The sequence below is a fragment of the Lynx rufus genome, unplaced genomic scaffold, assembly GCF_022079265.1.
Source record: "Lynx rufus isolate CCGP_SWC_20201006 ecotype Redwood Valley unplaced genomic scaffold, mLynRuf1.p SCAF_17, whole genome shotgun sequence".
Classification (NCBI taxonomy): domain Eukaryota; kingdom Metazoa; phylum Chordata; class Mammalia; order Carnivora; family Felidae; genus Lynx; species Lynx rufus.
Genome location: NW_025814831.1, coordinates 29,206,219 through 29,230,123, shown reverse-complemented (window position 1 = coordinate 29,230,123; position 23,905 = coordinate 29,206,219). Strand labels below are relative to the sequence as shown.

General features: G+C 41.0%; 2 protein-coding genes across 2 annotated transcripts in view; one reads left to right on the top strand and one right to left on the bottom strand.

Annotated features, from left to right (window-relative positions):
• BBOF1 (basal body orientation factor 1) overlaps nt 1–22,169 on the top strand; it is a 57,902-nt gene extending 35,733 nt beyond the window's left edge. The window contains exon 12 of the mRNA XM_047079369.1: nt 21,947–22,169. Within this exon, the coding sequence (XP_046935325.1) occupies nt 21,947–22,033 (87 nt within the window). The 3' untranslated portion in view covers nt 22,034–22,169. The remainder of the gene's footprint in view (nt 1–21,946) is intronic.
• On the bottom strand, nt 585–23,639 carry ALDH6A1 (aldehyde dehydrogenase 6 family member A1). Its single transcript, XM_047079368.1, is given in 12 exon segments — nt 585–2,328; nt 5,793–5,891; nt 6,159–6,338; nt 8,005–8,186; nt 8,382–8,571; nt 10,787–10,908; nt 11,886–12,188; nt 12,607–12,685; nt 12,892–13,053; nt 13,228–13,302; nt 14,816–14,872; nt 23,435–23,639. Coding segments are annotated over 12 exon segments (1,722 nt in total). The 5' UTR covers nt 23,603–23,639; the 3' UTR covers nt 585–2,223.
• Nucleotides 23,640–23,905: the final 266 nt, after the last annotated feature.

The window sequence follows — 23,905 nt, the reverse complement described above, 5'->3', positions numbered from 1 at the left end:
CAGAATTGGGAAGTCTGAATCCCTATAAGCTAGGGACAAAGGAATTATGTAGGAAGGCATTATTAAAAACAAAAAGCCAGGGGTACCTGGGTGGCCCAGTTGGTTAAACGTCCAACTCTTGATTTCGGTTCAGGTCATGATCTCACAGTTCATGAGCCCACATCTGGCTCTGTGCTGGCAGCGCGGAGCCTGCTTGGGTTTCTGTGTCTCCCTCTGTCTGCTCCTCCCCACTTGCACTCTCTCTCTCTCAAAAATAAACATTTAAAAACAAAACAAAAAAACCAGGTTTTCTTTTTAAGAGCTTTTTATTTGTAATTTGTTATTCGTAATCAATTAGTACAACATAGGATCTGAGAAATTTCAAATGAGGCCACACTAAATTTTTAAGATGCTATTAGCATGAATATAACTGCATATTTTTTTCCATATAAGAAACAAGAAACTCTTTTGAGTAGCAAGTAGCTAGACAAATGAGTTGATTCCAATTAGAGCAACACAATTCTGATGAGTCAGTATTTTTACAAAAGTGATTTCCCTTAAATATAAGGAAAACATAGGAATCTCTGGGATTATATTTAATTCCAGTTGGAATTTAGACAATATGAGCTTTCATTCAACCCAGCCTATAGTTGTTGGATTGGATTAAGTATCACTATTAGTTGCCAGCTGTGATAAGTAGAAAGAAAATAAAGGGCATTCTATTATCAAATTATAAATTTTTATTGCCTCATATTTAGGAAGGCAAATCCAAAAAAAAGAAACAAAAACAAAAAAACCCCAGAAACCAATAAACCCATTAGGGTCATAAATTTATTTTATTAAGGTTCCAGTCACCTTAAACGATTGAAGATTCTGACACTCTATCCAGCAGTGGTAATATTAAAATCCACAGAGTGCACAAATGTTTTCAAAGTTTTCATATCCTTAGTTCACTGAATCACTGCCATGGAGCAGATTAGCATTATCCAAGTGACTCATGAGGGAGCAGAAAAAATAAATGACCTATATCATCTGGCTGAGGACCAAAGACTATTCTATCAGAGCCAGCAGCCGTCTCTTAGTTCACTGTGTAAAAACTATATCCGAAAAGACTTGATTTGGTTGGGAATCAGTTTTTTTAGCTCATCAGTTTCTGTTCTGACATAAAGTTTAGCTATACCAAAAGAAAAGGCATAAAGACACTTGAATATAATGGTTGCAGAAGAATCTGTCAAAGCATTTCTTTTTTACTATTTCATGTCATGAAGAGCCTTGAAATTTCTTAGGCACCAATGAATTACTCTACATTAAGAGTTCTTTCGTTAAAAATTATCACTAACGAGAAATGCAAGCAAGAAGAAAGAACAATACAAAAAATTCAACAAGTAATACCTGGTTACACTTACTTAAGGCAAGAGTCTTGCACACTTTCATGGCTGGAATACCCCTTGATTTCTGGCCCTAAAAACCTTTTGAAATAGTTCTCTTAAAAAACTCCATTTGCATCTGAATTAATGACTGAAGCATTAATGATTGTTGAAGCCAAATGTGAAATTTAACACTTGGCACACACAACAAAAAGTTGATTTATCCAGTACATACTGAGGTATCCTTGAGAAGTGATTTTAAGAAGTAGGAACAGTGACAATGATAGAATTAGTAATTAGTGGTCATGAATCACTAGGACAAAGTGGCATTTAGCAGAAAAGAAAGCAGTTGTCACAACCATGGGATAAGTAGAAATGGATTATGTCCTTCATAGTGTGGGATAAATGACAGGCTCAGGAAAGCTTGGCAGAGGGGTCTCCCCCACTGCCATTTATGTAGGGCTCTGTTTGAGGATCAACCAAAGGGTGAATTAATTTCTGTCCTGTTTCCCCATCCAAGAAGTCCTCTTCCAGTTATTGGAAGATCTTCTTCACATACACTATCTTCCCTTCCGCAAGTCATCAGAAAAGGGGAGAACTTTTAGGAAATAACCTAAGATCTCATTCCATATAAGTGTTTCAGAGTTAACAACAGTTACCTCAAAAACCAAAGTAAGGAGCAAGTGAAAATCTGTTTTCAGAGTCAGACTAGGAATCTCCCCAGAACAACTTTGCAGGGGCCAATGGTCTTGAGAAAGGTCTTAATTACCAGGTATTCCATTCCTAGAGATCTGATCTGAGCAAAGTTGGCAAATGAAGTTGGTCAAGAACAGAGGGAGATTACTCAGGGTGGACTGAATCTGGAACAAACTTGTTTCTAACGGCCCATGGTAGGCATGACTACGGCAGGTGAGGAAAGAGTAGCATCTTCTTCTTTCCACTGAGAAGTGATGGTCTTTAGCTGAGTGTAGAATTGGATGCCCTAAAGAGAACAAAGGAAAAAAAAGAGCATATATTTCTGGGGGTTTCATGATTTCTCTTTCAATCAGCTTTTGAAGGAGGTGCTGTAAAGCATTACTAATGTTGCCACTTGAGGAGCTGGTGCAACCAAAATCCAACATATTGTTCATGAGATAATCTATTTAACACATTTAGCACAATGCCTGGCATAGTAAATAAATAGTCAAACCTTACCTATCATTATGCTGAAACTAGTCAAGAGGATCTAAATGGAAAAATTGAACAGTGTAATCTGTTAAACTTGCAGTTCATTCTATTCCTAGAGCTGAATGTGTGCTCTGAGATATTAGGACCTGGCTCAAATCCTGCCTCTCCTCCTTACTGACTGCCATGTAACATTGGGCCTTATCTGTGACCTGTGGCTCACCTCGCTGTGAGGGGAAAATGAGATGACCTTCAAACGTCCTAGCAAAGTAACTGCTGTTCAATAACTGTTAGTTTTTCTCTCTTTTCTGTGAAGAAGAAAAAGGCATGAAGGGATAGAATACATATTAGGCCATTTCTGACAACTGTCAGTGATGCTAAAGTAGTAAAATCCACAATATCTTACAAATCTAAAGTAAACTGTCTGATACTACACACATTCACTTCTAAAGCACCTGTAATGTGAACCAAAAAAATTCATATGTAAGGCTTTATATATAGTTTATTTTGTAAGAATAGGCTTGAGCAGGGGCGCCTGGGTAGCTCAGTCGGTTAAGCGTCCGACTTCGGCTCAGGTCATGATCTCACGGTCCATGGGTTCGAGCCCCGCGTCAGGCTCTGTGCTGACAGCTCAGAGCCTGGAGCCTGTTTCAGATTCTGTGTCTCCCTCTCTCTCTGACCCTCCCCCGTTCATGCTCTGTCTCTCTCTGTCTCAAAACTAAATAAACGTTAAAAAAAAATTAAAAAAAAAAAAAAAAGAATAGGCTTGAGCAAAGAAGAATAGACTGTGCAGATCTAACACAAAAAAAAACTAGCAAGCTAGAAAGATAATGTTACAAAAAACCACAATAGCTTCTTTAAAATACTTTTCTAGAATTATTTGACAAAATCTGGGCTGTGTTAATATATATATTAAGGGCTTTAGAGTTATTATATACTTTCAATATAACTAAAGTTGTCATTTTATTATGAGAATGATTCTTTGTCTATTTTCCAGAAGAATACAAAGTAGCAATTTTTTGAGAGAAGAATATGAAGGGGGGAGGGGCAGAGGAAGAGGGAGAGGGTCTTTTTTTTAAATTAAGCTTTTCGTTTTTTTTAAACTTTATTTATTTATTTATTTTGAGGGGGAGGGGCAAAGCAAGGGAGAGAAATTTTAAAAAATTTTTTTAAATGTTTATTTATTTTTGAGAGAGAGAGAAAGAACATGAGCAGCAGAGGGGCAGAGAGAGAGGGAGACACAGAATCTGAAGCAGGCTCCAGGCTCTGAGCTGTGAGCACAGAGCCTGACATGGGCTCGAACCCATGAACTGTGAGATCATGATCTGAGCCGAAGTTGGACACTTAACTGACAGAGCCACTCAGGTGCCCTGGGAGAGACAGAATCTTAAGCAGGCTCCATGGCCAGGGCAGAGCCTACTCAGGGCTTGACCTCATGACTCTGGGATCATGACCTGAGCCAGAATCAAAAGTCAGATGCTTAACTGACTGAGCCACCCAGGCACCCCAAAATAGCAATTTGATTACCTAAGAATTTAAGACTTCAAACTGTATGGGGTCAGTCTTTGCCTCTAAGAAACCTCACTTACCAGGATGACTTAACAGTAATTAAACCAAGACAGGGAGAAAAAAAGCAATAGTTTTACTCTGCTTCCCTCAAAAGAAATTTTTGTTAATAGAATCAAAGTAATCGATTATGCAAAAGCTGTGACTAATGTGCAAACTGAATAATCTGCCTCCAAATAACCAAAATGTTTTCCTTTTTTTTTTTTAAATGTTTATTTTTTGAGAGATAGAAAGAGAGCGAGCAGGGGAGGGGCAGAGAGAGGGGGACAGGATCAGAAGTGGGCTCTGTGCTGACACCAGTGAGCCTGATGCGGGGCTCGAACTCATGAACCTCGTGATCATGACCTGAGCCAAAGTTGGCCGTTCAACTGACTGAGCCACCAGGTGTCCCCCAATATGTTTTCTTAACCAGCTGGCCACACTGTTACATTCTGCTATGCAATGCTGTTAATTTTTTTTTTTAATTAAAGTATAAAAGAGAGTCCTGTATAGAAAACATGTAGTTTATTACTGAAGGTTCCAAAATGGCTGTATCTCTGTGGGGTTACAAAGAACTTTCACTAGCCCATTTGTTAAACACATGTTTGGGCACCTGCTCCGTGCAAGGTACTGCAGTTAAGTAAATAATTACAATGTGATGTGTTCTTACCTTGGCTTACACAGCCCTACAGGATTCCCCCTGCCTCTCTAACCTCATCTCTTACCACTCTCCTTCTCATTCACTCTCTGTGCCCCAGCCCATTTCTGCTATTTGAACCTGCCATGCCTCATCTTAGGAAATATGCATCTGCTGAAGGATGTGGTAACAATGGTGATTTGATCTTAATAAACTTATGAAATATAAGTACTATTGTTATTCTCATTTTATAGATAAGAAACTTGAGACACAGGATATTCCTCAAAGTCATGCAATTAATAACAGGCCAAGCTGGAATTTGACCCCAGGCCATTCTGTGCCAAATCTGCTTTATTTTTTTTGTTGTTCATAATGTATCCATAATGCCTAGAATAGTTTTGGTACAAAGAAGGTATTCAGTAAAATTTTTGTAAATGAAGGGGTGCCTGGGTGGCTCAGTCAGTTAAGCACCCAACTTTGGCTAAGGTCATGAGCTTGCATTTCGTGAGCTCAAGCCCTGTGTCTGGCTGTGCTGACAGCTCAGAGTCTGGAGCCTGCCTCGGATCCTAGGTCTCCTTCTCTCTCTCTGCCCCTCCCCCACTCACACTCTTTCTCTCTCTCAAGAATAAATGAACATTAAAAATGTGTTTTGTAAATGAATAACTTACAGGAGAAAAATGTGCAGTGGGAGGACATGGGGGCATTCCCAACCCAGCACTGAGGAAGGGGGTGGTGATAGTCAGAGGTGATTTTCTGGAGGAGTCAGTCCATGATTCAAACTTAGACAAGACAGATGATTAAGACTTAGATGAAAGAGGAGAGGCAGGAGGAAAGGCTCTCAGAGGAAAGGACATACGTAAAGGCTTGGACTTCCTCATGCTCTTTCCCCAAAACTTTGCTGCCTTGAGTTAGTCAGGGTGCAGCAGCTTTGACGAAATTTTGTTGTATTTTAAATCTTCTCTAGGGAACATCCTGATAAGCATGGCTGAACAACTTATGACCCAACAGAAGCTAATGTCAGGGCCTTCCTTTCAGAATCCCTGTTCCTGAGTATATTCAAGAAAGTTTCTTAGAGGAAAACAATATTTTCTTAAAGTTACCTGTTTGCCATAGAAATTGGTGTCTCCTCTGAAGGAAGATCGAGAACCGGTGAATGAGAACATTGGCAAAGGCACTGGAATAGGGACATTTACCCCCACCTAAAGCAGAACAAATCCACATAAATAAAAGGACTCAAACAAAGGAACTTTCCATTTAGAAGCACAAATGCTTGGCATCAGACAAACCGATTTTAAATACCCCAACTTCTATCCCATTCCTTCCTGTATCCCATGAACTGCGATTCCTGAGGAAGAAATGGGGCACTGTAGGAAATCAGAGGCGCAGCAACCGATCACTTTGCTGTTTCCCTTAGATAGTAAACAGTATATGAGTACAAGAATCTCCTAAGAACTCTGTTCACAAACCTGTCCAACATCCACCAGGTGGGAATATTTCCGAGCAGTGGCTCCATTGGTGGTGAAGATGGCGGTTCCATTTCCATATGGATTGTCATTTACAATCTTGATGGCTTCATCCAAAGTGTCTGTCTCCAGAACCACAAGAACTGGACCAAAAATCTCCTCTTTGTAACAGGTCATAGTTGGCTTCCAGGAGTGATGCATCCAGAAAAGAAGTCAGTATTTTAGGCTTATCTGGTACTTTATTACCCACTGTTTACATGGACAGTTTTCATGTTAGTAACCTCTCTTCATTTTAAACCACCTTTTAAAAAAAAGTCCTTTCTTGCTGTGTTCCATCTTTGAAGCTACCAATCATATAAACAACTTGAAATTCCTATTAACTACAATTACACTCCTGCCCTTTGAGCACTGTATTTTTAGGTCCCATGACCCATCACTAGCTTCCTCTTTTATACCTGTATAACTTGTTTATACAATTGTTATGAAAAGTTACATGAAAATTCATTTTTTATAAATCAAATACATATATATATATATATATATATATATATAAATAAAATTTTTGTTTAATGTTTATTTCTGAGAGAGAGAGACAGAGCACGAGCAGGGGAGGGGCAGAGACAGAGGGAGACACGGAATCCAAAGCAGGCTCCAGGCTCCAAGCTGTCAGCACAGAACCTGAAGCGGGGCTCAAACCCGCAAACTGTGAGATTGTGACCTGAGCCTAAGTCAGACACTTAACAGACTGAGCCACCCAGGTGCCCCTAAATCAGATAGATATTGAAAATAACACAGGAGAGTGTTTCTGTTTAAAGAAACCCTGTACTAAGTTTTCTGTAACATAAACAATTCATTCTCATTCATTCCCTTGCCTCCCCAAATGAGTCTGTACGTTTATATTTTGATATCAGGTCACATTAAACATTCAAAACATCCTTCACCACTGTAGCTGGTCAGCTGTGTTTGTTGCTATTAAGTGGATTTTTCCTCAATGGTTCTGTGGCAAGAGATTTCATAATTTCTACTATACTTACATTCAATTCTTAATTATTCAGGATTATAGTAGGTATAGTGGGGACATAGGAACTTCAAAAAAAAAGCTTCCTCACCCCAATTTAGTCATTAATTTTAGCTGAGAGATTTGTGGAGTTTTAATAAATAAAAATTGAGAGATCAATTATTTTTCTTTCCTCACTTTCTGGAGAAGAGACAGCTAAATTTGGGGCACAGAGTAGGTACTCAGTAAATATTGGGTGGTCAATATGTTGATGGAGACACTGTAATAGCTATAAACTAGACAGCAAGGAGCAGAACAAAAAATTAATATTAAACAGATAAGTAACAAATACAAGATAGGGTTGGCAAAATATAGCCAGTGGGCAGAATGTGGCTTGCTGCTTATTTTTGTACAGCTCACAAGCTAAGAATGGTTTTTAGGTCTTTTAAATGGCTGAAAAAGAAATCAATCATGACATATAAAATTACTTAAAATTAAAATTCCATTGCCCAATAAAAGCTATGGAACACAACCATATAATGTTAATGTGCTTTCTCACTAAAATGCCAAGAGTGGGTAGTTGTGACACAGACTGAATATCCTTGCAAAGCCAAAAATGTTTACTATCTAGCCCTTTATGGAAAATCTGCCAACCACCGGTATAGTGGAAGGAGGCTGGGTGTCAGGATAAGAGGATCATTCAGACTCTAAATAAAATAACTGACTAATCCTGGCAAGAGATGAGGTCTCAGTCCTTAAATGTCTTCATTTGGAGGGATGAGATTCCATCCATAGCCTTCAAGGTACCTTTAGTGCTTGTATGTGTGAAATAAATGAGCCAGAGTTATTCACCTTGACATTTGAGATGATGGTTGGTCCAACAAAGTTGCCATTTTCATAGCCTTTCACTTTAATTTTTCGACCATCAAGGAGGATAGAAGCTCCCTCCTTTGTTCCACTATCAATCAGATTACAGACTCGCTCTTTGGCCTGGGGGGTGATCAGAGGGCCAAGATCAGCTCCAGGCTGGTCTCCTGTAAAACAACACAAAAGTATTTAATGTTTTCACTAACATATATTATGACTGCTAACTATGACAAGTACACTATAAAGAGAGGAATGGTTAAAGAGTAGACATGATTACTCCCACTGGCCAAAGCCAACACTAAAACCAAGAGCTTAGTGCCACAGATGCAAAGTCTAAAGGAGCTAGGCAGGTAACTGATTACCTGCATTGACTCTCAGGTTTTTGGCACGCTCCACCAGCTCTGGCAGCCACTTCTTAGCTTCTCCTACAAGGATTGCTGTGGAAAGAGCCATGCAGCGCTGACCAGCAGCTCCAAAGGCTGCCCCAACCAGCTGGTTCAGGGTATTCTCCTTATTGGCATCTGGCATGACTACTCCATGGTTCTTGGCTCCCTAAAGGAAATACAAAAAGTACATGGATCTTCCTTGGCAAAATACAACGAGGCTAAGAAACTAAGCAAAATCTGAGATTTCAAATAATTTAAGGAAAGAGAGAATTTACCCTTTGTTGTTCTGAGGCTAGATTTATTATCATTTTGATACTGCGAAATCTTGATAGCATAGAGTAAGTCTCCAGGTTACTTTTTTTCTACTTTCTTAGCTGATAAGCTGTTATATGTTTATTTAGATCAAAATCATTACCAAAAAACCAAAACAAAACCTCCAGTCACATAATCACATTCAAACTGACAGACTAAATACTGCACCCAGGAACCAAGAAGAACTCCCTTCTCTTTCCTAAGTTAGACGGGAAACAGTCTATTGTCTGCTGGGATTTCCAGCTATAAGAAGCGCAATGTGAACAAAGAGCTGCCAGTATAATACCGGTGGTCAGCTGAATGGCGAAATAGGTGGACCTCTTGATACACCATTTCTGGAAAGAGGTTCCCCAAATTGGCTTGCTTCTAGATACATAGCCTCATAAATTTCTTTACTAGGTAGGATAACAGGGTCATTTCTAAACATATGTTTCCAAATACAGTAATCTCCCCTTATCTGGGGTTTCACTTGCCATGGTTTCGGTCACCCAAGGTCAACTGAAGTCTGGAAACTATGCCTCCTAACACTTTGCCACAATGCCCACGTCATTCATCTCACTTCATCTCATAAGGTAGGCATTTTATCATCTCACATCATCGTCATAAGAAGGGTGAGTAAAGTATGATAGCTCAAGAGACCATATTATTAAAAACATTTTTTAACGTTTATTTATTATTGAGAGACAGAGTGACACAGAGTGTGAGTAGGGGAGGGGTAGAGAGAGGGGGAGACACAGAATCTGAAGTAGACTCCAGGCTCTGAGCTGTCAGCACAGAGCCCGACGCGGGGCTCGAACTCACGAACTGTGAGATCATGACCGTGCCGAAGTCAGTCGCCTAACCAACTGAGCCACCCAGGTGCCCCATCAAGAGACCATATTATTATAGTGTATTGTTAAAATTCTATTTTATTATGAGTTATTATGAATCTTTGTGCCTAATTTATAAATTAAAATTTATCATTGACATGTATTTATAGGAAAAATATAGTATATATGGAGTTCAGTACTATCCACAGTTTCAGGGATCCACTGGGGGTCTTAGAAGGCATCCCCCACAGATTAGGGGTGACTACTGTACAACTGTAGTTGAGTGCATGGATACCATGTTTGCTATTTAATTTTATCCCATTACACATAATATACTGTTAGACACAGAATAAACTCAATAAATATGTAATGAGATGGGAGTGGCTTAAGTCAAATTGGCCAAAACACATTCACCAGGAAAAGAAATAAGTGAGCATATCAGGAACTGTTCCTAGGCCTGTGCATAGGTGGCTGTCCTTTCTGCAACATTAACCAAAGGGTGAGAAAGAGGCAACCGGATTTACATTTAGTATCAAAGAATTAGTATGTACTTGGCAAGGAGCTAGTAAGAGAATAGTAAAACTACGCAAACAAGTAAACCATGCTCACATACAGGGTATTTGGCTCCTTCTAGTACCTTAGATAGCATGGACTCTTAGGAAGAGCATATCTGACATTATAGTAGTTGGGATATGTGTTGAATGGAAGGAAGGAGAACGGGCTAGAAAGGTATGAAGGAAGAAACAAGGCCAGAACTAGAATTCAGCTGCTACTGCTAAAGCCAAAGAATTGAATAACATTCTTAATGAGAAAGGTGCTCTTTGTCACCAAGATAAAGTGTCTAAGATAAAAAGTAATTAAAGTGGCTTAGGATAAAAATCATTACCAGGTTCATGGTTAAAAGGAAGACATTCAGGATGAAATGGGAATAAAGACACATTGGCAAGACAGTGGGATAGTAATGCCTCGGCTGAAGGGCTGTTTGTAGGTAATTTTATTATTATTTTTTAAAGTTTATTTATTTTGAGAAAGAGAGAGAGAATGAGCAGGGGAGGGGCAGAGAGAGAGGGAGAGAGAGAATCCCAAGCAGGCTCCATGCTAGCAGTGTAGAGCCTGACACAGGGCTCAATCTCACGACCGTGAGATCATGACCTGAGCAGAAATTAAGAGTCAGATGCTCAACTGACTGAGCCACTTGGGGAACCCCTGTAATTTTAATACATATAACACATTTGGGGGGAAAAACGAATAAGAAGTCACCATATTGGCTTGAACTCTCTTGCCATGTCTTGACCCTCTCTCGAAGATGTACTCTCCTGCCTGGTTGGATCCCACAAAGCTGATTGCTTTGATATCCGGATGATCACAAATAAAGTTTACAGCTTTAAGAAGAAAAGAAATGATTACCACAAAGGAGCAAATGGCCGTGGGCTTCTCAACATGGCAAATTTGCCTTTTTCCATTGCTATGAATGAGAAGTTTCTATACTTCTATTTTTCTAGTTTTGATTCCCATTTTGAAGTTCTTTCCTTTCTCTTAAATTCTTTAAACTACTATTTCTATAGCCTCTTCCCTTTCATTATTTTTCTCATTTGTTATACCTACTTCTAACTCCAAAGGCTACAACTCCTGTTTTCCTCCAAAATAGCAGCCTTTTAATACTCAACTCTTCCTTTTATCCTTTAAGAATGTGATATTTCTTTAACTGTTACTATATACTGGGACTCTCAGATACTACTGTGCTGTCATGTGAGCAGCAATATAGCATGATTTAAAAGTAAAAACCAGAGTTTTCCTGGGTACTGACAGTCTGGCTTTGATTGTTTCTAGCAAATGACTTCATTTCATTAAGCCTCAGTTTCCTTACCTGTAAAATGGAAAAACAATAGTATCTACTGTTTATAGGTTTCATAAACCTAAGGATTGTTTATAACACTCCTTAAAGGTTATAAAGATTAAATGAGATAATATATGAAAAGCACTAGAAACTGCCTGAAACACAGTAGTGCTTTTTAAGTGTTAGCTATTACTATGTGAATTAGAAGGCCTTCAGTCTCTCTGAGGTCTATAAATTTTTCAGTATCGAACTGAAAACATTCTCTTCTATCTCTTTTGTCTTGACCTAATCCGTATTTCTTTGTCCCAATGTATTCTGTAGGGCCAGAAGCACTGCTACTCCCCAGTCAGTTTCCTTAGCATACAGGGATGGCAGTCAACAAACATTACCTTCAAACATGGAGGTTACTATCAGTAAATCCCTTCCTCCCTAGGTTCCTCATCCTAAAATATTCCTTCACCACTCAACACCTTGATTTTTTTTGGTAGCCAGATTAAGTGCCATGTACAGAAGAGCAGTTACCTTCATGTTGTCCATGGATGATATTTAGTGTTCCATCTGGGGCACCAGAGTCCTGGAACAACTTAGCAAGAAGCATGCTTGCTCCAGGAACTCGCTCTGATGGTTTCAGTAGGAAGGTATTTCCACACACTATGGCCATTGGAAACATCCACAGGGGGATCATGGCAGGAAAATTGAATGGAGCAATGCCCGCGCATACCCCCAGAGGCAGACGATAGGAATAAAGGTCCATGTCTTTGGTGATGGATGGCATAGTCTCTCCCAGCAGGAGGGATGTTACACTGCAGGCATGCTCAACCACCTCTGCAACAGAGAAGCAGTCAGACCACCAGCTCTCCACCGAGCACTACTTAGCTTTGTCCTGCTCTAGTCATCCCTAAGACAGAGAATGGCTCATGCCAATGACACACGGCAGAAAGATCGACTTGCCCGTCCATGTGAAGGGGCTGAGCAAAATGAGATTTTCCAAATAGGAAAAAAAAAAAAAAAAAAGACAGTGAAATGCATATACCTACTGAACGATCAAGTAAAATAAATGAAATAAACTGATCTCATAGGTACCTAAGAAGTATTGCCATTTTCCACAAGTATTAAAAAAGATCATGGGATAGGAAAATCTACATGGAAGAAGCAACCTCCCTTTCTGAGATCTTTGCCTCCCATCTTCCTTTGCTCCTTCCCAAAGGGTTCCTGAACTCCCCGAGAGGGACTCCCAGCTTACGAAGGCCTCGGAATACATCTCCTTCAGCATCAGCAAGGGTCTTCCCTTGTTCCAACGTGATTAACTTGGCGATTTCTTTCTAGAGAAAACACACACAGAAACCAAGGCAAAGATGTGCCTCCTTTTAGTTCTTAGGTAGCCAAAGAAGAACAAAACTGGAGGAGAAGTAGTATAAGGGAGAGAGCCATGATCTATGTCTCTGCATTGTAGAGTTACAAGGGCAGCTGAAAGGCCTTCTGCATCCTAGGCAACAGCTTGGAAAATAATACCATTCTGATTTCTTACCAAGTTTTCTTTAATGAGTTGTTGATAGCGGAGCAGGATCTGCTGGCGGCTTAATACTGAAGTGTCCGCCCATGCGGGAAAAGCACGTTTGCAGGAAGCAACAGCTGTGTCCATTTCAGCCTTGGTGGCCAGAGGAACATGACCAATGACCTCATTGGTGGCCTGATGGGAAAGAGCAGCACATCATATTTTGCCCCTTGCCTGCCTTGTCCATTTTTCACCTAGTCATAGAGGCAGCACTATGTACTTCACGACAAACACCCAAGTCCCTAATTTCCCACCACGTTCCCAGAATTCTAGGCTAGTCAGTTTAAATCCCAAAGTAGCTTTGCTTACTGGGTTGTGGATGTCAATCCATTTGTCGCTTTTGGATTCAACAAATTTCCCATCAATGAAGAGCTTTACAGTTGGCTGGAAAATAAAAACCCCACAAAACTTGTATTAGTGAATTGTTCCTCTCCCTTTCACAAAGAGGAAGGAATTCAGGGTTGATAGTGAATCTTCTGTTCTCTAGAAATGCTAACACTAAGAAAGAGATACACAATGTACTTGTCTATGGTGTTCATTAAGATGTGGCCGAGCCTCTCAATACTGTGATTTCTCTGAGGAAAAGTCCCTGCTAATCACACAGTGGAACTTTATGTTGCTGTGAAGCATCGACTGAAAAAGCAGCAGATTCTGTATTAACAAAGATTAGCTAGTTGACTTGTTCACCCAGCTGACTTTTTGTCATGTCACCATGAGCATGAATTACATTTATGATTAAAAGACTAGAGCCGAAGTCAGACACTTAACCGACTGAGCTACCCAGGCACCCCTCTGTGTGTGGTTTTTCTGAGAAGTAGCTTCCTTACATTAAATTTTCAAAGGAGGCTGTGGACCAAAAAAGGCGAAGGACTACTATGTTATAGTGTGTGCACACTTTTAAATAGAAAGGATTTCGAGCACCTGTCCTTATGTGTTAGATTTTAGGTACTGCAAATGGCTGACAATTCTATGAAAGCAACTTTAAAGATTGTGAAGAAGAGGACAACTATCTGGTAGGATCAATAAACCCTCTAGAAGCCATGAAAATGTTTGTATTGTTTGACATAGTAATCCTACCTCAGAAGGACAATAATCTAAAAGAAGGAAAAAACTATATAAATAAATGTTTGTTTTATAATATTGAAAAAGTCAATCAGTTTAGGTGTTATATGGGAAAATTTTTAGTTAATTCAGGCTACATATACTTGATGGAATATTATGCAGCTATAAAAATCATAACTGTAGGGGCGCCTGAGTGGCTCAGTTGGTTGGGCATCTGACTTCAGCTCGGGTCATGATCTCGCAGTTAGTGGGTTCGTCGGTTTGAGCCCCGCATTGGGCTCTGTGCTGACAACACAGGGCCGGCTTTGGATCCTCTGTCTCCCTCTCTCTCTGCCCCTCCCCTGCTCACATGATCCCTCTCTCTCTATCTCTCTCAAAAATAACCAAAAAAAAAAAAAAAAAAAAAAATCATAGCTATATGGGACCTGTGTGGCCCAGTCAGTTAAGCATTTGACTTTGGCTCAGGTCACAATCTTGTGGTTTGCGAGTTCAAGCCCCGTGTTGGGCTCTGTGCTGACAGCTCAGAGCCTGGAACCTGTTTCGGATTCTGTGTCTCTGTATCTCTGCTCCTCCCCTGCTCATGCTCTATCTCTCTCTCACTCAAAAATAAAAATAAAACATTTTGAAAATTAAAAAAAAATCACAGCTATAAAGAGCATCTTGCAATACTGAAAATGCTTACGACATATAATTAACAGAATTTAGATAAGAAAACCAAGATAGAAGGTTTCACATATACTCTGATCACAATAATATAAAGAAGATAAATGGGAATACCCCAAAATTATACTGTATTCCTTCTCAGAAGTAAAACTTTAGTATCCAATAAACTTACCACTGAAGAAGAAAAGGAGGATGCTGGATACCAAGTGGAATTCACCTTGGAAGAGACCTGTGAGGTAAAAGAATGATTATTTTGATAAATGAGAGCAGAAAATTATTAAAACTTGGAATGGCTACCATATGCTTAACATTACACTAGTTACTATGGGCATACGAAAAATGATTTGGTGTTTGCTCCCAAGGGTCATATAGTCTTTAAGGAGAAAAGATAACAGACGATGAGGTACGGCAAACTATGAGAAAATAATAAACCATAATGATCATGTCCTCAGTGTCCAGGGAAGTCCTGATTTAAAAAGTTTTGGTGGCTCAGTCAGTGAAATGTCCAACTCTTGACTTTAGCTCAAGTCATGATGTCACGGTTCATGGGTTCGAGCCCCACATTGGGCTCTATGCTGACAGTGCGGAGCCTGCTTGGGATTCTCTCTCCCTGTCTCTCTGCCCCTCCCCTGCTTGCTCTCTCTCTCCCTCTCAAAATAAAGAAACTTAAAAAAAGTTTTTTTATTGGACCATATTTTCCTAATTTTTGGCTTGGAAAATGTAGTCACCACAAATCTTAACAATATGAAAACTCTTACATGGTATCCAACACAATCGGTGTCGAATATAAGATAGCATATAACCAAGTGTCAAATGTAAGTGTAAGTATTTACATGCCCATATAAATACTTGAACGTAAATGTTTATAGCAGCTTTGTGAAAGCCCCAAACTTAGCAATAACCAAAATGTCCACCATTGGATGGGTGAATAGGGAAACTAATGTGGTATATCCATACATTGGAATAGTACTCAGCAATGAAAAGAACTATTACACATGCAGCAACTATAGCAATTATAACTGGGTAAACTGGCTAACTATAGCAATTATACTGGGTAAAAGAAGTCAGACATGCAAACAGTATACACTTTATGATCTCATTTATATAAAACTAGAAAATGCAAACTAATCTATAGTGTTAGAAAGCAGATCAGTGGTTGCCTGGGGATGATGGAGGAAGTGGAGAAGACGGGATAGGAAGGTAACTTTTTGGGGTGACAGATATGCCCATTATCTTGAATGTGATATTTCCACAGGTGTATATAAATATAAAACTTGGGGTGCCTGGGTGGCTCAGTCAGTTAAGCATCTGGCTCTTGGTTTTGGCTCAGGTCATGATCTCTTGGTTTGTGAGTTTGAGCCCCACATCAGGCTCCATGCTGATGGTGCAAAGCCTGCTTGGGATTCTCTCTCCTTCTCTCTCTCTGTCCCTCCCCTACTCCTGTGCTTTCTCTCTCTCAAAATAAATAAACTTAAAAAAAAAAACCATGAATATAAAGCTTATCAAATGGTATACTTTAAATATGTAGAGTTTATGTCAATTTTATTGCAATAAACTTGTTTAAAAAATGCCACATGTACCTTATAGGAAAAGAATGTGTTGTATAGGTAACATTTGATAGGGTATAATCAGCAAATTGGGGAGAGGGGCCAGTTACAATAAAATAACTTCATTTGTATATATGCTATAGAAGTTGATTTAAGAAATATTCAAGTCAATTAGGAATGGGAAGTAGAGGAAAACTGTATTCTAAAAATCTTTTATCTTGTCTGAAGACAGACATGTTTTTACTTTTTATTTTTAACATTTATTTATTTTTGAGAGACAGAGTGTGAGCAGGGGGTGAGCACAGAGAGGGAGACACAGAATCCAAAGCAGGTTTCAGGCTCCAAGCTGTCAGCACAGAGCCCCACACAGGGCTTGAATTCGTGAACCATGAGATCATGATGTGAGCCAAAGTCGGCACTCAACTGACTGAGCCACCCAGGCACCCCAGAAGACAGACATGTTACTCAAAGGGTTTGGGGCTGCATGAAATGCAAGAATTTGTTTGTGTTCCTGCAGTACTATCTAGGGGAAAGGGTGCCAGTCCTTTGGGCCAGCAGAAGATTCTTCCAAATGCCTCATCTTACTTCCTCTCCCATTCCCCACAAAAATTATTTCAAACCATCCACACTCTTCTAGAGCCCACCATGTTTTATTTATAGGCATGTTCCCAACATCAACATGGTACCTCGTACATAGGAGGTGTTTAATAAGTATCTATGGAACAAATGAAAGGTCTACTGGGTGGCTGACTGCCCCCAACCAAGACTTGGTTAGGTGTCCCTTTTTGGACTCCCATAGCAGCCAGTACTTCCCCTATCAGGTTTATCTGTCTGTGCTGTAGTTGCCTGGTTACTTGTCTGTTGCCCAAAAGACTTGAGTTCCATGAAGGTAGGCACTGCATCTGTCTTGTTCACCTACTTTACAGTTATTGTGATCAAGATTGTCCAGATATAGAAAATAGCAAGTTGTTGGTGCTCATTCAATGTTACTATTATATTATTATAAATACTTTTTGCTGTGACTCCTTGCTATTTGGAAACTTCTCTTATCTCCTCACTATTATGTCTTTTCTCCTTGCCACAACTCTGTCTTCTCACTACTTAGTTGTTCTTACTCCTTGCTATTTCAAAACTTATTCTCTTAAAACTTCCAACCTTGCTGCTTCCTCTCTCATTCTCAAAAGCTGACCTTTGTTTTTCCTACTTCAGAGGGAACAGAAACCATCAGATGAGAACTTCGACTTCCTACTAGCAACCCTACAAAACTGACCTATACCCATCCTTTTTCCCTCCTTTTCACTTATAAGGGAGAAGATAGCTCCCTTATATAAGGGAGAAGATAGTCAATCACAATCACAAGCTCTGTGGGGACAAAGTGACTGGGAGACTGAAGCGTACAACAAGTATCTATGGACTGACCAATGAGGCACCTGTCCTCCAACTGAAGGCTAATCTCTGCGCCTGTGCTCTAAAGCCAACTTTTCCCACTACCCCAGACATCTCTACCAATGATCCTTTCTTTTCTGAAACTTAAACCTCTCTCCATCCAATAGCAAGGATTCTCTATCTAATTACCTTTATTTCCTCATTTCCCGCTAACCCTTCAATCTACTCCAACCTTCATGACTAAACACTAGTGACTTCCTACATCCCATGGGCTCTTCCCAGTTCTTCTGTACTTAACCTTTTCCCGCCCTTTTCACCAATCTTCAGTATGTCCTGATATCATCCTCTGCTCCCTGGCCACTAACAATTCCATTTCCTCAAGACTTGGTCCTAGGCCTTCTTTTCTCATTCTGCACATTCTCCTCAGGTGATTTCATCAACTCCTGTAGCTTGATTATCTAGATTCTGATGATGCCCAAATCTAGTTCTTAGCCAGCTTCCTCTTCAGATAATAGCTACCTAATTGTCTTCACCACACCTCTATGTGGATGTTATTTAGGTACATATTGAGAAACCTGAACTCCTCATCTTCCTCTCACCAAGCTGCTCTGCTTTCTATATCCTGCTTTTCGGTGAAGGGGACCACTATTCACCTTGTTGCCCAAGAAAAAACCAGCATGTCACCCTAACTCCTCCCTCTCTCTCCACAGTGAATCAAATCCTGGCAATCGGTCCTCCTAGAAGTCTCTGGAACACAGCCTTTTTTTCTCTATGCTGCCTGCCATCACTACAGTCTATACCATCACTGTCTCTTACCTGGACTTCAGTAACTGTTTCCTTACAGGTCTCCCAGACTCCAGTTTTAAGCTTTCTGAATCTAGCTTCCTCTCCCATGCCAGAGGGGCTTTCTAAAACACAAATCTGGGCAGATCACTCCCTTGTTTAAAAAGCTCCAATGGCTTTCCACTGTTCTTAAAGGCTAATCTTGATGTTGCTTAGAAGACTTCCCATGGCATCTTTACTTTTCATAGCTTGCCACTTTCCTCCTTGCTGTCTATGTTCTAGGCATTTGGAACATGTTTTGTGCTCTTTTTGCCTGTATACATGCTGCTCCTTCTTGCATGGAATTCTGTTTGCTTGACTCACTCCTATTTCTTATCTCCCTACTTAGCCATCACTTTGGGTATCAGTGAAGATCAGTTTTATGTTTGCCAGTAGGAAGTTGAGGAAGTTCTCAACTGACGGTTTCTGTTGCCTTTGAAGTAGGAAAAAAAAAAACGTTAACTTCTGAGAGTGAGAGGGGAAATAGAGTCAGAAGCTTTTAAAGTCACAATCTCAAGTTTAGGTCAAGCACCTGATTATACAGCTCTTACAACACCTAACTTCCTCCATTTCTTATATCATATTATGGAATAACAGATTGTTTAATTATTAAGTCTCTTTCCCCTTAGGTCACTAGATGGCTGTGTCCTCAGCTCCTGGCATTGTTCCTGGAATAGAGTAAGCATTCATTAATACATTTGCAGAATGAAAAATTGAGTACTGGCCAAGCAATCATTTGGTATTCATCATGTTTCATGTTTACTCTCTTACAGGGCAGAAAATGCACAGATCAGTCAACTTGAGGATGCTAGGCCACTTAGTTTTATTTTTTTACTTGCACACAGCCTCCTTGCTGTCAAGAGGGCATAAAAGGCATTGCATCTGGCATAATAAAACATTAGCACATAATTTTTGATGGGTTGGATCTCCTATCTTTTCTTCATTTCCTGAAAAAACATTCATTACCACTGTTGTTAAACTATCCTGCTTCCAGTCACACCAAAATTCTTCCTCTCTAGATGTCTACCTCATACTTGTTTCCTTTATCAGTCACTCCCTTTCCCCTTGGCTGAAGGCCTGCTAGTCTTGCAAAACTCAAGCTGGAGCCAACTCCTTCTGGATTTTTTTCCTGAATTGTACAGATTGAGTATGAGATAGTTTCCCTACACCCCTGCAGTACTCTGTGCACTCCTACTGTTAGTGCTTACTATTGCATTACAATAGGGGAGCCTACAGTGTGTGTCTTACTTAATCTCTCCTTTCCCAAAGCCTGGGGACAGTACCTGACATAGAAAGAGATACCAAGACTTAGGTCCTGAATTCTCAGCCCCATCAGTCACTAGTTGGGAGATACTGGATCGGCTTAAGTGTCAGGTATTTATTTCATTATATTCATGAATTCCAATCTTCACAAATATTCTTGAAACTAAAAAGTGGTGTTGCTAGGATAGAATGCAAGCATGACTGTGAAGTCTGTACTCTTTAAACCACATCACCGAGGCAAGCCACTGAGTGTCTTTAAGACTGGTTTTCTTGGGGGGGTCTGGATGGCTCAGTCAATTAAGTCCTGACTGCTGATTTTGGCTCAGGTCATGACCTCACAGATCATGAGTTTGAGTCCCACATTGGGCTTTGCACTGGCAGTGTGGAGGCTGCTTGAGATTCTCTCTCTCCCTACTTTCTGCCCCTCCCCTGCTCGTGCTGTCTCTGTGTCTCTCAAAATAAATAAATAAACTTCAAAACAAAAAAGACTGGTTTTCTTTACCTCTGAATATGCTAAACCCATCATAAGTTGAAAATACATTTAATATATCTAACCCACCAAAAGAACATCATAGCTTAGCCTAGCCTACATTAAATGTGCTCGGAACACTTACATTAGCCTACAGTTCTACAAAATCATCTAACACAGGGGCGCCTGGGTGGCGCAGTCGGTTAAGCGTCCGACTTCAGCCAGGTCACGATCTCGCGGTGCGTGAGTTCGAGCCCCGCGTCGGGCTCTGGGCTGATGGCTCAGAGCATGGAGCCTGTTTCCGATTCTGTGTCTCCCTCTCTCTCTGTCCCTCCCCCGTTCATGCTCTGTCTCTCTCTGTCCCAAAAATAAATAAACGTTGAAAAAAAAAAAATCATCTAACACAAAGACTATTTCATAAAAAAGTGTTGAATATCTCATGTAATTTACTGAATGCTGTTCTGAAAGTGAAAACCAGAATGATTGTATGGGTACAGAATGCTTTAAGTGTATCAGTTGTTTAACCTCGTGATAATGTGGCTGATAGAGAGCTGTGACTCCCTGCTGCTGCCCAGCATTCCTCAAAAGTCTCATACTGCATTTTGCTGGGGGGTGGGGACGATAAAAATTCAAAACTTGGAAGTACGGTTTCTACTGAATGCATATTGCTTTCACACCATTGTACAGTCAAAAAGTCTCAAGCTGGGGTGCCTGGTGGCTTAGTTGGTAAAGCGTCTGACTCTTGATTTTGGCTCAGGTCATGATCTCACAGTTTTGTGGGTTCGAACCCCAAGGACAGCTCTGTGCTGACCCTGCAGAGCCTGCTTCGAATTCCCTCCCTCCCCCTCTCTCTCTCTGCCCCTCCTCTACTCACACACTCTCTGTCTCAAAATAAATTAAAAAAAAATAGTCGGGGTGCCTGGGTGGCTCAGTTGGTTAAGTGTAGGACTTCGGCTCAGGTCACGATCTCATGGTTTGTGGGTTTGAGCCCCACGCCGCGCTCTGTGCTGACAGCTCAGAGCCTGGAACCTGCTTTGGATTAAGTGTCTCCCTCTCTCTCTTCCCCTTCCTCACTCACACTCTGTCTCTCTTTCTGTCTCCCAAAAATAAATGTTAAAAATTTTTTTGTGATTAAAAAATTTTTTTAAGTCTTAAGTTGAACCATTGAACATCAAGGACTATCTATACTTAAAATTACTGAAAACAAGGGCACCTGGGTGGCTCAGTCAGTTAAGCATCCAACTTTGGCTTAGGTCACAGTCTCATGGTTCATGAGTTCGAGCCCCGCATTGGGCTTTGTGCTGAAAGCAGGGAGCCTGCTTGGGATTCATTCTCTCTCTCTCTCTCTCTCTCTCTCTCTCTCTCTCTCTCTCTCTCTCTCTCTCGCCTCCTCTTTCTCTGGCCCTCCCACACATACTCTCTCTCAAAATAAACTTTAAAAAAATTACTGAAAACACCAACTCTTTCCTTTACAGACCTTTTTGATGATCCTCTGAAATTCATGACCCCCAGAATCTAGACTACCTTTTTTTTTTTTTTTTTTTTTTCAGTTTGAGAGAGTTAGAGAGAGAGGAGCACAAGCAGGGGAGAGGGGTCAAGGGAGAGAAAAACAGAATCTTAAGTAGGTTCCACAGTCAGCATGGAGCCCAATGCAGGGCTTAATCCCACGACCCTGGGATCATGACCTGAGCTGAAATCAAGAGTTGGATGTTCAACCAACTGAGACATCCAGGCGCTCCTAGACTACTCTTTATCAAAGTTTCATGTTATAGTAACTCCTCTTTGGCTAAGAATTACTGTTTATGTTCTTTTCCAGGTCAACTCGGAAGTTTCTTCAAATGAATCAGAAAATAGTGTCTGTTTCCAAAATAAAGTGCATAGAAAGGGAGATTCCTCTCCTTGATTCAAAGCACAAAATACCTTCTTAAGGCCATCAATGACTCACTGTGATGGTGGGGAAGCAAAGGAAAAAAACCAATTTTAGTAAAAGAAATCAAGGATAAATTGGTAATGGAAATTATAGGGTAGAAACTTTGTATCCCTACTATAAAAAAAGGTTCTAGAAAAACAACTAGGATCACAGCAAGAAATAGATGAGTGAAGCCAGACTATCTGACAAACTTTTCCAGCCCATTCTCCTCACAGTCCCGTGAAAAAGCATTTAAACATGAACCTTTACTGACTTTGCTAAGAATTTAAAAAATGCATTAAGTTTCTGCAGTAGAACTCAATGCAACCTGGTAAGTGCTAATATTATCTAAAAGCCCAGCAATATAGGGGAAGAAGTTCCCAGGCTGGGTGTAACAAGTAAGAAGGGCAAAGCTGTTTCTTGTAAGTTGGAGAAACTTTGCCTGCAGTAAACCTTGCCTAAGTACTCGCTGGGTTGTGAAAACTGGGAAAAGGCTATGAACAGAGTTAGAAACCACCCTCAGGCATGCAGAACGGACCCAATCCCCACCATGCACAAGTGTGAGGTTGTGTTAGCACACTCAAAGCTGACTTTGGGTTAGGACCTTGGAATTAACACTTCTTGTTTATTTTCTACCACCCATTCTAGAGTTGTTTATCACCTCATTTTCTATCACTTTTTTTTAGATGTTTAGTCCCTTGCATATGCTTGGAACATCTGGTAGTATAACTATGTGTCCTTATTTACCACCAACAAGAATACTGTAACTTTGCTAAAAGTTTAAATGAAACTCTTGGCAAGAAAAGGGACAGCCTACAGCCTGTGGAAAAAACAAAGACCCATAGCTAGGTTAAACAGCTCAGCAAATAACTGCTTTGGGGAAAACCTAGTGTACATCTTCTAGAAGGATATTCAAAGTTCATTCACGGACCCTCCCCCTCCTGTGCTTCCTTTACCACGGATTACAGACAGTGAAGTAGGGTGGGGGGAAGGGAACAATCTGGTCGCTCTGAGCAGGAGAAAGAGCTCTAAGAAAGGTGACCAGAAAAGGGAGTTTCTGGAAAATAAGGTGAGAGAGGTGACTGGCACAGAGGTGAAAAGGAAACACGGTGAGTGGACCAAAGTAAGTGAGGGCAAGTGAGCGACTGCAGGAAAGGACAGGGCTGGGGGGAGGAGAGTGCGCCAGAGACAGAAAGGGAGAGCCTCCAGAGTAAAAGGGCAGAGAGCCAGGGGGGACAGTCCAGGATCCAACGAGGGCGGATAAGTGAAGACTGGGACAAGGCCTCACGCGCCGGGTGGGAACTGGAAGGTCGGCTAAGAAGGGGTTGGCTCAGAGAGTGGACGGAAAGGACCCAATTCCTAGCTTCGCCGTCCCTCGGTAGCACCCTCACTCGCCTGCAGGATCCGGGTCCGCACTGCTGCCGCCGCCGCCGCCACCGCCACCGCCGCCGCCATGGTCCTCAGCTGCCTGCAGTCGGCCTCCACGAGCCCCTACTGCGGGTGACTCCCTAGAAGCGCCACAGCTGCCAGGCCCAGCCCTCCCAGCCTGCCGCACTTCCTCATTGGTGGAGAAGACTATTTCCTCTAGCCAATCACGCACCCTAACACCTTACTGCACTCCTCTCAGTCCCGGTCTTGGGGATACGCGATTGGTCCGAAGTGGAAGAGCCCTAGCCCCCTCCCAGCTCAGAAAATTCGGTTGGCCGAGGTAGGAAAGTCGCCACTGACTTGAGTACTCTGTATTGAGCACACGGAGAAGACGCCCCCTAAACGGGAACCCCGATTGGCCACAGGTACGACGGCGGTCCCACCCCCTCACCGAAGAAAGTAAATAAGACCTTTCAAGAACTTTGCAGTCGCCGCACC